This window comes from Panthera onca, chromosome C1, assembly GCF_046562875.1.
Source record: "Panthera onca isolate mPanOnc1 chromosome C1, mPanOnc1 haplotype 2, whole genome shotgun sequence".
Classification (NCBI taxonomy): Eukaryota; Metazoa; Chordata; class Mammalia; order Carnivora; family Felidae; genus Panthera; species Panthera onca.
The window spans coordinates 187,739,012-187,752,163 of NC_138346.1; the positions used below are offsets into that span (position 1 = coordinate 187,739,012).

The 13,152-nt window shown below is 54.9% G+C and overlaps 2 protein-coding genes across 2 annotated transcripts in view; both read right to left on the reverse strand.

Annotated features, from left to right (window-relative positions):
• Window positions 1-1,983: 1,983 nt before the first annotated feature.
• On the reverse strand, window positions 1,984-3,223 carry TMEM125 (transmembrane protein 125). Its single transcript, XM_060624096.3, has one exon. The coding sequence runs from the start codon at window positions 3,221-3,223 to the stop codon at window positions 2,564-2,566; it is 660 nt and encodes a 219-aa protein (XP_060480079.2). The 3' UTR covers window positions 1,984-2,563.
• Window positions 3,214-13,152, reverse strand: part of CFAP57 (cilia and flagella associated protein 57) — an 81,134-nt gene continuing 71,195 nt past the window's right edge. The window contains exons 24-26 of the mRNA XM_078451998.2: window positions 5,308-5,529; window positions 3,616-3,765; window positions 3,214-3,364 (exon numbers count right to left, since the gene is read on the reverse strand). The gene's annotated coding sequence lies outside the window, so the exon portion shown is untranslated. The remainder of the gene's footprint in view (window positions 3,365-3,615; window positions 3,766-5,307; window positions 5,530-13,152) is intronic.

A 13,152-nucleotide genomic window follows, 5' to 3' on the forward strand; every position in this document is an offset into this window, starting at 1 on the left:
GGAGAAGAGAGCACACAAAGGCCGGGAGAAGTGAGAATATGCGGAGGTCACAACAGTTCCGTGAGGCTGGCTCATGGGGTGCTTGGAGGTGTGAGGGAGGCCGAATCATGTCGGGGATCCTGCACAGTAGCCTGCGTGTGGTGGGGGCACAGGGAAGGACTTTGTTTTAGGACAGTGCTGGGTTGCAACTTGGAGCTTCCCGGGTGTGACCTGAAGCTGGCCCCGGTGCATGGAGGTCAGGCAGAGGCCGAAGACAGAGACAGGCCACTCCAGAGTGGTGACTGGCAGGTGTAACAGGCAAGGAAACTCCCTTAGAGGCTTGTCTTGAGTGGCCACAAGTCGAGTAGACCGCTGCACCTGCCTCTCATATCTTAAAAGTTTACATAGAGGCCTTAACTGGGTTCCATCTCATGTACAGTCCAGATAGTCTCAATGCTGTATCATTGTCTCAAGGCTCTATCCTTGGGGCAGCTTCTCGGAGCCAGAAAGGCAAGTGGGACAGACATTCCAAGGACAGGGGAAGGGGTAAGGAGCCTCCCATCACCTGGGTCCGGCTCATGGGTGAACAGGTGGTCATGTCCTTCCACCCCACCCCTCTGCCCGCCAATACCTCCCTAACAGTCACTGTGGCTCAGGTGTATGTGTTGGGCTTGGGAGAGAGGTGAACTGAAGAAGAAAAGAGGGGCGCCTGGGTGGCTCAGTCAGTTAAACGTCTGACTTCAGCTCAGGTCATGATCTCATGGTTTGTGAGTTCAAGCCCTGCATCAGGCTCTCTGCTGGCAGCACAGATCTTTGGATCCTCTTGTCTCCCTCTCTCTCTGCTCACACTCTCTCTCAAGAATAAACCAACATTAAAAAAAAAAAAAAAAAAAAGCAAAAGTAGGGACCCCAGGCGGGAGGCTGCACAAATGAGGCAGAGATGGAGAGGGCGCTGGGGGGTGAGTGTGGAGGGTTGAGCACCGCACACACATCTGTGGGGAAGTCCGCAGGTGATGTTCACTGGACACAGGATAAGGAGGGAGGCAGGGTGCCGTCTGGGACCACAACCGAGCTTTCTAACCCAGGTGCTGGGTGAAGGGTGCTCCCCCCCCCGCCCCCTCTGGGTGGGACAAGAGCTGGTTCAGGATGAGGAGGGGGATCCGATGTTGAATACGTGGGGTCTGAGATGCCACGGGTCCTGGGGAGAGGTTCCACTGTCCTCCTGGACGTGCCCTCTTCTTCTCACTCACCTTGCTCCCTCCTTGGCTGGCAACACCCTTCCTTCACCCATCTGCTCCGCGTTTTCTCCAGGAGGCCCCCTAGGTCTTGACTCCTGAAAGCAATTTCCTCCTGTTGGAGAACATGTATCTCCACACTTGGGGCCCCCTGGAGGCCTGTCTGGTTTCCCAGCCCATCTTGGTGCCCTGGCGGGGCTGCATGGCATCTGACCTCGAGAAGCAGGGAGTGATGAAACTAACCGTAGCTCCTGTCCTGGTGGAAGGTGCTGGGTGCCACATAGGCCGTTCTGCACCGTAGATGGGAGATCCTGGGGCTGACCCCAAGCTGGCAGTGACTCTTACCGCCCAGGGGGGGTTTCAAACAACCCTCCCATACCCGGGGTGGGGGCGGGAGGGCCCGGAGGAAGGCCAGCAGGTGCAGCTACTACATAGGCCAGGACGATCCGATTCCAGAGGTGGGGTAGGGAGTGGCAACCTCCAGAGAAACTAGCTGATAAAACCCCGGCACTTAAGACTTCATCTTGAACCAGCACAGGAGCAAATGTGAAGGACTCAGGCCACGCTCCTCCCCACCCCCCTTCCCTCACCCCCTCTCCCCTCCAGCTTCCTCATACCTGTGAGGAGAAATCACAGGCCTGATAGGGGACACGTCAGGGTACCTTTTGTCAGCTTGAGGTAGGCAGTGTGCACCGTAGAAGCGGTGGTTGTCGGGGAGGGGAAAGCCGAGGGGGAGGGGAGGGTTTCTAGGTGAGATGGTGAGGTACCGACAGCGACAGTGACAACGGCCACCAGTTTTATTGCACACCTGCCACGTGCCCAGTCCTTCCTCACAATCGATTACCACGACCACGACCGTGACTCTCTGGAAACTGAGGCTCAGAGAGGTTAAGTCACTTGCCCAAGGCCCCCCAGCAGGTGGGGGATTCCAATCCAGTCCCGTCACATTGTGGAGCCCGCGTTCTTTGCACTTTGTCACCGGGTACTCTCCTCAGTGAAGTCGCCGGTATGGTCTCTGGGGTAGGACAGTCGCTCCCGGAAATCTCCGATAGGTGTTCCAAGGCAGGGTTGGATTTGAGGGGGGCTGGGAACAGGGGCCAAGAATCTTCAGGGGCCCCAGGTCGAGACGGGTAGACTCTGACAGTTCCACGGCCACAAGCCCCCAGTTCCACCTTCCTGTGGCATGGATGTGTGCGTACACGCGTCACGCAATCCCACGGAGGGCCGGACGGTCCTGGGGACACCTACGCACTCACGTGCACATGCAAGCACACACTCACACCCACTCCCACCCTGGCACGGCGCCGTGGACGCTGAGGCAGGTCGCGGGCAGGGGAACTCGGGCTCGGTCAGATGAGGCTGGCGATGCTGGACGTGGTCTCATGACGCCGCCCGGCAGAAAACCGTCCGGAGATGCTGAAGATGCTGCCGTCGCCACCGTGGTGGGCGTGGGTGGAGGGGGCGGCCGCACGGAGAGGCGGACAGTGTCCACTGACGCCCACCTGATAGAGCAGCAAGCCCAGCAGCAAGAGCGCACCCGAGGCGGCCAGGCCGATGCCCACAGATAGCATGGCGGCCAGGGGCCGGGCCGGGGCCGGGGCGGCGGCCAGCCCGGCCAGAGTCAGGCCGGTGACCAGCACCACCAGGCCGCTGAGCAGCACGACCAGGGCGTCCACCCCGCCGCCGCTCCGCAGCAGGGCCACGTGGTGGGGCTGGCGGAGGCAGTTCATGTCCTGCACGGCGGAGCTCATCAGCTGCTTGACCAGGACCAGCAGGGCCAGCAGGCACAGCACGGTGCCCGTCGCCAGCCGCCACTCGCCCGAGCGGCTGCTGGTGGAGGACAGCAGCGCCACGCCACCCGCCCCGCAGCCCGCCACGAGCGCCACGGCCACGGCGAAGCAGAGCGCCGAGCGCCGGGGCTGCTGGGACCACCACAGCTCTACCTGCTCCGCCAGAGCGTCCGGGGGCGGCCCCCCGCCCGGCGGGGCTTGAGCCTCTCCTTCCGGCATAGAGGGGGTGGGGCAGAGGACAGAGGTCAGTATCAGGGGTCAGAGGGTGCGGGTCATGGCCTAGAGCCCCCCCCCACCAGCTCGGCAGCTAGAGGCCCAGAGTCCTGTTCCTCTCCCAGTCCAGGGTATGGCCACCATCACCTGCGGGGGGGGGAGGAGGGGGGGAATCGCACTTGTCACCTCCCCAGCCCGCTCGGCCTTTATGGTCTCTCCTGGGAGCCTTGGGGATGATCCCAGGGAATCCACCCCAGTGTCCCCCGACGGCCTCCCCCCGCCGCCTCCCCTCGCCCCCCCCACTGCCACTTGGGAATGCTTCTCCAATGACCCCGGGTACTTCCCCCACGTAGCACACCTCCCACCCTTCCAGGGAAGCCCCTGGCCCGGCCCCTGACCTCTCCGGGCTCTCTCAGTTGCCTGTCCCATCCCGGCTGGCGAAGGAGCTGGTGCCACAGTGGATGATGGGACCAAGAGCAGAGATAAAGCCTCATTCAGGATCCGACTCACATGGCCTCAGCTGTCACCACTGGCTCCTGGGGGGAGGGCTGTGGGGAGGGAGGGGGCTAATGACTTAACTCTTCTGGAACCAGCAGCCTGACCCTGAATCTTCTCTCTCTCGGGGCTGAGGCTACTTCTCTTGTGGGTCAGGATCTAACCCCTAGATCTCTCCTTCCCCAACATCTCATCTGATTTCCATCCACAGCCGCTGGTGCCCTAATCACTTTCTCCCTCAAACCTGGATCTCCTTCCTGAGCTCCAGACCCCGAAGCCAATTGTCACCTGGATGTTCCACAGTCACCTCTGATGCAACGGGTCGCATCCCAGGCTCTTAGCCCAGACCTCCTCCCCCTCTCATGTTCCTTACTTCCTTGTGGAGTGTAATCCCAGGGAGGCCACCTGCAAACCTCTCTCCATCCAGTCCCTGTTTCCATCACCATGGCTCCTGCCTCATCACCCTCTTCCACACCCGTCTTCCTGCCTCCCACTCTTCTCCGTTCTCCCCATCACCAATCCCCCATGACATCCTCCTCCACGATTTCTCTAAAGTGGCGCAAAGGGAGAAGGAGGGCTCTGTGCTGGAACCCCAGCCGCTGTTCTTACCACCCATGGGACTTGGGCAAGGGACCTGACGGTGGTCACTCTTTTAACATGTCCTCTAGAGACCAGTCAGCATGGGGCGCCTGGGTGGCGCAGTCGGTTAAGCGTCCGACTTCAGCCAGGTCACGATCTCACGGTCCGTGAGTTCGAGCCCCGCGTCAGGCTCTGGGCTGATGGCTCAGAGCCTGGAGCCTGTTTCCGATTCTGTGTCTCCCTCTCTCTCTGTCCCTCCCCCGTTCATGCTCTGTCTCTCTCTGTCCCAAAAATAAATAAACGTTGAGACCAGTCAGCATGACTCAAACTGGGTGAAATAAAGCAGCTGTGGTCTCTGCCCTCAAGGAGGCCGAGTTTACAGCAGGTGTGTGTATGTGATAAATGCTGGATGTGGGTTAGTCAGAAGAGGGGCTCAGGGGAAGGTCAGAGAAGCCCTGGGTGACTTCACCTCTTAGAGCCTCAGTCTCCTTATCTGAGAAGTGAGGACAGTAACATTTTCTTGAAGGATGGGGGCGAGTCAGTTGACACGGCCATTTCAAATCTCCAGTGGGAATTCTTGGGCCCGCACAGATGCCCAAAGCGTGCTTTTTGAATAAGAGAACACAATGTTCTCCTCTTTAATTTAGGAGAGGACTCCTGCTTCATATAGGATGCAGGTCCTGGATCGGTCCCGGAATATGATTAATGTGGCTGTGCATGGGTTACACCTCTGATGAGGTTACTGGTCCTTCGCAGCCCCACTCCAGGGGCTGCCTAGCACTTGAGGTGGGAGGAGCAGGTGCAGATGCCCCCAAGGGAGGTGGGGGAGGGGCCGTGGGAGGGGACCTGGAGTCAGTCCCGGCATTCCTCAGGGCTGTGACTTCACGGGGTCGGAAAGTGCTGGCACAGGTGTGCTGGGACAGTGGGGCCAGGCCGGGGGTGGGGTGGAGGTTGTCAGGAAGCGCCAGTGGGAGAGAGTGGGGGCGGTGGGGGTCAGGGGACCATGGGGCACTCACAAGAAACCTGGAAGTGCTGGATCCGACCAGAGCAGGCTGGGCCAGGCAGGTGGGGCGCTCCAGCTTCGTTTCCGGGGAGGCGCTTCACCTGCCTAACCTGCGTCCAGGTGAGCCTCTCGGGTGTGTGTGTGTGGGGGGAGGGGGATCAACAGGTGTTTCCAAGGCAGGGCTTGAGCCGATTGGCTGACGTGGCAAAGCTCCTTCGGCTGGGCTGAGGCATTCCTGGGAAGGGAGGGGCTTCTGTCAACTGCTGTTAGGGCTCGAACACAATTCCCAGATCTGGGTAGCTGGAGAAATGTTGTCTATCTGCCCCAGAGCCTGGACCCTGACCCATCCCCTGGCTCCAAGCCCAACTTAACTTTCATTCCAGCCTAAACCTAACCCCGACCCCAGCTGCAGTTTCAAACCCTAACTAGAATTCCTAGCTCCGGCTGCAACCCCTACCCCACATCTCAGCCCCAACCCCCAGCCCCATTTCCAAATCCAATTCCCGTCCCAACTCCAGATCCCGACCCCAAATCTGGCTTGAAACCTCGTTCCAGTTCCTCACCCCAACCCCAGCTCCAAATTCTGGAATTAGGTCCTAGACCACAACCTTGACTCTTGTCCCTCAATTCAGCCCCCAAGTCCCAGCCCCTAACTAAAATCCTGCCTCGCCCCCAAATTCCAACACCAGCTGGTCCCCAAACCCAGTCCCAGTACACTCATCCCTGGATTGGAGTCCCTACAAGCCCCTTGCTCAGTCTCCTTAAAGCCCCAAGTGTGTGACTGCAGTAGGCTTGCCTCCTGGATGTGGTTCCTGCTGGAGGAGGTGGGATGGGAGCCCCCCCTGAGGAGGAGGAGGGAGAGGAAGAAGAGGGGAGGAGGAGGAAGAGAAGGAGGAAGGGAGGAGAAGGAGGAGGGGGAGGAGGAGGAGGAGGGGTAAAGGCTTTTCAGGAGTACACCAGAGCTCCCCTGCTTAAAACTCTTGCAGAATCAACACTTCAGGATATATGCCACACTCCTTTGCAGGGCTCACACAGCCCCTGCCATCTACAACCAGACCAGTCATTTGCCACTGGCCCCCTGCCATCCAGCCAGATTGCATGTCACGTCATTCAGTTCTGCATGCTCTGTCCACTGTTTTGCCCTTCTGGTTGGGTTTTGAACTCAGAGTTCCCCTGCATGGGGTACGTCCTGCCACCCAGGCTCCGTGTGGCCAACTCGAATTCTTTAACTGTGATGTCACCTCCTCCAGGAAGCCCTCTCGGACTTTGAGGCCGGTTTAGGTTTCTCTGGTGCACCCATGACCCCTGTGCTTCCCCCACAGCTGCTCTTGGTGCATGTGCTGTAATTGCCCCTATTTACTTACTGGTCACCCCCCCACATCCCCCCACACACGGTGGCCTTAGTGTCCGTTTTGCTAACCATCATGACCTTAGAAGCCAGCATTTTGCCTGGCATGTGGGAGGTAACCAATAAATATTTGCTGGAGAAATGAATGTGTGAGGTGATAGATGCAGGGAGCGTGTAAGACAATGCTGGAAGGGCAAGTTTGGCGGGTTGCACAGGGACGTAGACGCCATGGCAAGGCTCTGGACTCACTTGCGGTGCCCCTGGAGGATTCCGAAATATACCAGAGACGTGGCCAGGGCTCTGCTTCTAATAGGGAATCCAGCACCACCCACCACACATGCTTTGGGTGGGGAAAGGGTGCCTGCTCGGAGGTGGTTGTAGACTGTCCCCTGTCTCCTGGGTGGAGCCCCTTGTAACACCCCTTATTCTCTCTCCTTCTGATATGGATGGAATAGACAAGAAAAACAAAATCAAAGTCTCCTTCCCATTCTTTGCTCGCAAAATAATTCTTAAAAAAATTTTTTTTTAATGTTTACTTGTTTTGAGAGAGAGAGAGAGAGACAGATTGTAAGTAGGGGAGGGACAGAGAGAGAGGGAGACACAGAATCCGAAGCAGGCTCCAGGCTCTGAGCTGTCAGCACCGAGCCTGACGTGGGGCTCAAACTCATGAACTGAGAGATCATAATCTGAGCTGAAGTCGGATGCTTAACCGGCTGAGCCACCCAAGTGCCCCAACAAAATAATTATTCTTGACCCGTCTTAGCTTCGTTCTGTGGAGATGATGGGGGAGCCAGTCACAACCTTAGAGCAGCACTGTCGAATAGAAATAGAACATGAGCTACATGTGTAATTTAAAATCTAGTAGCCACTTTAAAAAGGTAGGGGAAAAAAGGTGAAAATATCTTACAATTTTTGTTCAACCCCCAAATATTTGCATTTTAATATACAAATGATTAAGGAGCTATTTCAGTCCGTTATTTTGTGCATCTCAGTTCAGACTAGCTACGCTGCAAATGTTCAATCACCACATGTGGCTCGCAGCTCCCTTCCTGGACAGTGCAGATCTAGATGGTTCTTCCCCTCAAGGAAAAGTTGGGGCAGGCTGGATCTCAGGGACAACCATGTGACTGTGTCACTCTGTGAAGCATTGTAAAGGTGTCCTTTGCCCTGGGAGGAGCTGGGAAGTGGGGTGGGGGGAGGGGGGCCGGGTAGGGTTCACCTCTGTGTACTCCTCTTGCTCATGTCTAGCAATTATTTATCCTTCTGGTCCCAAGGAGGGGTTAGCCCAGCCAGCCAGCCATGGTCTAGCTGTCCTGGATGGAGCTGGGGCAGGGGAACTCATGAAATTTTCCCTCCCTTTCCCCTGGGAAGTTTGAAAAAAACTTGTTGGGTAGGGGTAACAAAGCCTAAAACTTCCTCAGTTTAAACATGGATTGTGTGTCTTTGTTTTCATTCTGGGTCTTATCAAGTAACTTGGAGTTCAAGCGGACAGGCAGGCTCCTTGCAGGGCTTTTGAACCGTGTCCCCAAAGCAGAGGCTGTGGGGGCAGCTCAGATGGGCAACAGTGAAAGCCAAGAGTAGGAGGTGGCCATGGGCACAGAGTGCAAAATGTGGGTTCTAGCTGGTTCATTAGATGGTGGGAGTTCTGAGAGGCCTGCCTCTCAAAAGAGAGGCCCTGTGGCCCAGTCTCCCTGCCTCTGCCACATTCCTACCGAAGGCTACTGCCAACCTGGTCGCTGGAGTGACCCTCTCCTAAGGCAGAGCAGGTAATGTCATTACTGTGCTTGCACGCCTCCAGTGGTCCTCTTCTGCAGAGAAACAGTCCTCCCCCATCCTAAGGCCCTCTCTGAGTTCCCTCCCTGGCTTGCTCATGCTAAGAGACTTTGCACAGGCTATTCCCTCTGCCTGGAATGCTTTTTCTCCCCAAGACTCCTTCCTGCACCTTCCTTCAGGAATGTGCTCGAACAGCACCTTCTCAGGGAGAAGGTCTTCCTGGCAACTCTGTCTAAAATCACAGCCTTCCCCATACTTCCTATCTCTTTCCCTTATTTTATTTCCTTTGTTCTCTTATGTTTCTCTGTAGCACTTCTCATTGCCCCGTATGCTATATATTTTTCTTACCTGTCTGGAATGTTGGCTCTCTACTCCCCGAAAATGTAAGCTTCATGAGGGAAGGGATTTGAGTCTGACTCATGGTATCTTCCCTGCTCCTAGAATGGGCTTGGCATATAACAGGTGCTCAGGGAATGCATGTTGAATGAATGTTGGAACAGAACATTGGTTTTGGAGCTAGATTGACCTTGAAGTGTCAAGCCCCAGCTCCAGTTCTGTAACCTTAGAAAAATTCATTCTCTTCGGTTGTAAAACGGGGACAATAGTACTTAGTTGTGTGTGTGATTAAATAATATAATCAATTCTTCTTTTTTAATGTTTATTTATTTTTGAGAGAGAGAGTGCTAGCAGGGGAGGGGCAGAGAGAGGGAGACACAGAATCCAAAGCAGGCTCCAGGCTCTGAGCTGTCAGCACAGAGTCCGACGCAGGGCTCAAACCCATGAACTGTTGAGATCATGACCCGAGCCGAAGTCGGATGGTAACCGACTGAGCCACCCAGGCTCTCCCCCTGCTTTTGGCATTTAAAAAAAAATTTTTTTTTAACGTTTATTTATTTTTTTGAGACAGAGAGAGAGCATGAACGGGGGAGGTCAGAGAGTGAGGGATTCACAGAATCCGAAACAGGCTCCAGGCTCTGAGCTGTTGGCACAGAGCCCGATGCGGGGCTCGAACTCACAGACTGTGAGATCATGACCTGAGCTGGAGTCGGAGGTCAACCGACCGAGCCACCCAGGCGCCCCTGCTTTTGGCATTTTAAAATCAGACTAGAGATTCCATTTCAGCTTTGGGGCATGTACTAATGAGATGCTGAAGTACCTAGCCCCAGCTGAACTGGGGATGGAAAGTGGTCTGCAGAGAAGGGGGAAGGACAAGAGAAGGAGGGGTGGTCCAGCCAGGCCCTGGTGCAAGTTTCTTTTGAGGCCTGATTGTATCTCTGTCTTGAGATTCCCTAAGACCGCCCCCCCTTCTCGCCCCCAGCCCAGTGATTTCCCTTGTGGTTTAAACTGGCTGGAGTTGGGTTTTGCTACTTGTAGCTAAAGAAGGGCATCCATAGTTCTTCTGTTCAGAACTGGACTCTCCCAGTCCCACTTTTAATACATTTATTACATCAGTACACACAGTAGGGGCTAGGTTAAGTCCTAGTGGACACCCAGCACCCCTGCCAAATCCCACATGAACAACAGGTACACATTCCTGTATCTGACTGGTCATCGTGGGGGATCGGGAATGTTAGTTCTTCCTGCTGCCTGGCACACAGCAGGGTCACCTCCACATCGGCTCCCATTCCAGTTCAGCTCAGGGGAGTCGGTATCTTAGGTGTGCTCAAAGCATAAGTGGATCTTGAACCTCCAATGGTCTAGAGGAGCTCGCCCCCACACAGCTCCGGGGGAAGGAACCCCACCCCTGGTCCGGACATCCTTCTCTCTGATCTTTCCAAATCCAGAGCAGTGATGGCAAGGGAGTCCTACCTGGACACACACATATGCCCAGGCCCACCGGGGCTCCTCAGGCACCTCCTGGGAGCAGCTGTCGGGTAAGGACTGGTCATGCCTTGTGTAAAAAGCAGTGGGGAAAGGTAGATGCTGATGCTAGGACCTCCTGTGAGGCAGGGTCCTCAGTGCCAGGAGAACAGGATGGTGAGGGGAGGCTTGCTTGGGAGCTCACCCTGTCTGGCCACAGCCGATGCATATGGTCTAGAAGAAGGACAGGGGAGCCAATGGGTGTCTGGGGCTCAGAAAGAGGATAGTCATCCAAAAGCACCAGCTGTCCCACCATAAATGAATGACTCCCTAGGTTAACAATGGACCACAAGCAGAAGAACAAGAGTGGAGTTCGTATGCCGATGCCTAGCCACCTGGGTGACAGTAGAGTCCTGTAGGAGGAGGTGACTGCCAGGCCCACTCTGTCAATGAGGGGGTCAACTGGCTCTAGGGACCCTGTGAAGGGGGAGGTTCACCAGTGGGGTGAGAACCTCCCCTAGAGTCAGGATAGGCAAAGTGAAGGGAGGTCTCAGTGCAGCGGCCACCCCCGTCAGGGCCACCCAACAGCTTGAGGTGGGAACGCACAGGATAGACTATGGGAGGCAAACTGGTGTAGCTAAACCCTGACAGTGACTTTTCTCTTTGTAACAAGAGAGCCTGACTTCTCCTTTGATCTCCGAGGCATCCACTTCACAGAGGACTGTCTCAAAAAAACACATTGGCAGCCACTGAGGTTTCTTTGTCTCTGAGATCTTGGTTGATTTTAATAACTGACCCTTTGAGCCACTTTCCCCGCCCCCCTCCCTACCCTTCAAATTCCCACTCTTATGTTTTAAATAGTGAGCCCACAAAACCCTAGGCCTTACACTTGACCCCAATAAAGCAGAATCCCAGGCCTGTGAGATGGCTTTCTCTCTCTCCCTCCCTCCTCTCTCTCCTTCCCTCCCTCCCCACGACTTTGCTGTGTGGCCCCAGGTGAGATGTATCATTTCCAGGCCCTGTAAGTAATAAAGCTTTATTTTTTTCAAAGTTTCCTGATGGTGGTTGCTGAAGGGTGTCTTGGGATCATAGTAAGAACCACAAGGGTGAGTCTAGCCACAACGTTGGTTATTGATAGGCTGAGACCAGCATAAAACAGCAAGATTGTACCTCTGGCTGCAAATTTGCCAACAAGAGGCCATCTGCCTGCCCCCTGGGCAAGTGAGGAAACACCCTGTTGACCTGCTGGCCCAAGTGCCAGGCTTTGCTGGGATGGGGCTCTCCGTTTCCTTCTGCCTTCACCTCCTTCTTGGCCACTGGACTCAGGGGAGCCTAGTTTGGGAGGCATCAGCTCCCTCTACTTCTGGGTTAGACTTGTGGAGCGTCACACTCCTATGACCTCCACACCTGGTCCAGGTTCTGTCTGGTGCTTCTCCAGAGCAGGCTTAATGTGGTTGGGATGTGGAGGCCATGGACAGCCTGGGCTGCGAGTCCGGCCCTGCTGGGATGACGCTGTACCAACTATTTCACTCTTCCTGGCTTTGATTTCCTCATCTGTAACCTAACACATCTTTTTTTTTTTTTTTAATGTTTATTTATTTTTGAGAGAGACAGAGACAGAGACAGAGAGAGAGCGCGCGCAAGTAGGGGCAGGGCAGAGAGAGAGGGAGACACAGAATCAAAAGTAGGCTCCAGGCTCTGAGCTGTCAGCACAGAGCCTGACACAGGGCTGAAACTCACAAACTGCGAGATCGTGACCTGAGCCAAAGTCGGAGGCTTAACTGACTGAGCCACCCAGGCGCCTCCCCTAAGGCCCATCTTGTAGGTGAAATGTGATGACTTGATTCTAAGGCATTTTTAGGTTGAAAACTCTGTCATTTGAATGTTGCTGCATCCAGCCACAGTGAATTTCCTTCTGGCTGAAGAGCAACCAGTTTTCTCCGCAGGTGCCTTCTTCCTGAGTCTTCCTCCCTCTCCCTGTGCTGGGTGAACTCCCTCAGTCCTGAAGTCAGAAGAATTCATTTCTCAAGGGCACCTGGGTGGCTCAGTCAATCGAGTATCCGAATTTGGTTCAGGTCATGATCTCATGGTTTGTGAGTTCGAGCCCCGCGTCGGGCTCTCTGCTTTCAGCACAGAGCCCTCTTCAGATCCTGTCTCCCTCTCTCTCTGCCGCTCCCTGACTAGCTCTCTCTCTCTCAAAATAAATAAACTTAAAAAAAAAAAAAAAAAGAAAAATTCACATCTCTGCATCTCTGCTGCCACCATCTGGGTCCCAGAAGCTGTCCTCTTACTTGTAGTTAGCCATGGTGTCTTCCCGACAGCCCCCTGCCTCCACTGTCAGGTCCCTTCATCAATACTCCACCCAAACACCCAAGACAGCTTTAAACACAGACACAGCCATGGAACCAAGAGCCTAGGAAGAGAGGCAGCATCACACCATCAAATGGGTATGTTAGAGTGAAGGTTCTGAAGGTAAACAATACGGTGCGTGTAATCTACATGGGGAAGGAGGGATCAGGGACTACCTTTGTGAGCAAGTGACATTTCAGCTACCATCTGAAGGATGAAGTTCACTGAGTGAGGTGTGGGTACAAGAACATTTCAGGCAGAGAAAACAGTATGTGGAATGACCCAGAGGCAAGGAAGAACTTGAACTTTTATAAGAATTGGAAGGAGGCCAGTGTGGCAAGAGCCTGGAAGTGGAGGGCAGTGGCTCTCGGTGGCTTTGTGCTGGCCTCTGGACAGAGTCATATCTGTAATGCACCTTTAAACCCTGCAGCACCTAGCCCCGCTGACCTCCCTGATCTCATTTCAAGTCAGTTTCTTCTGCAAAGGTAAAGCCAATATGCTAGTTCGGAATGAAATCTGTGTCCCAGAGGAGCCCACCTGCCTGGCATGATAATGTAATGGGCTGTCGTCTCTGTGGTTGAATCAATT

Coding starts and splice junctions, on each gene's coding strand:
- TMEM125 (XM_060624096.3), bottom strand. CDS start 3,223: ATGCCGGAAGGAGAGGCTCAAGCCCCGCCGGGCGGGGGGCCGCCCCCG.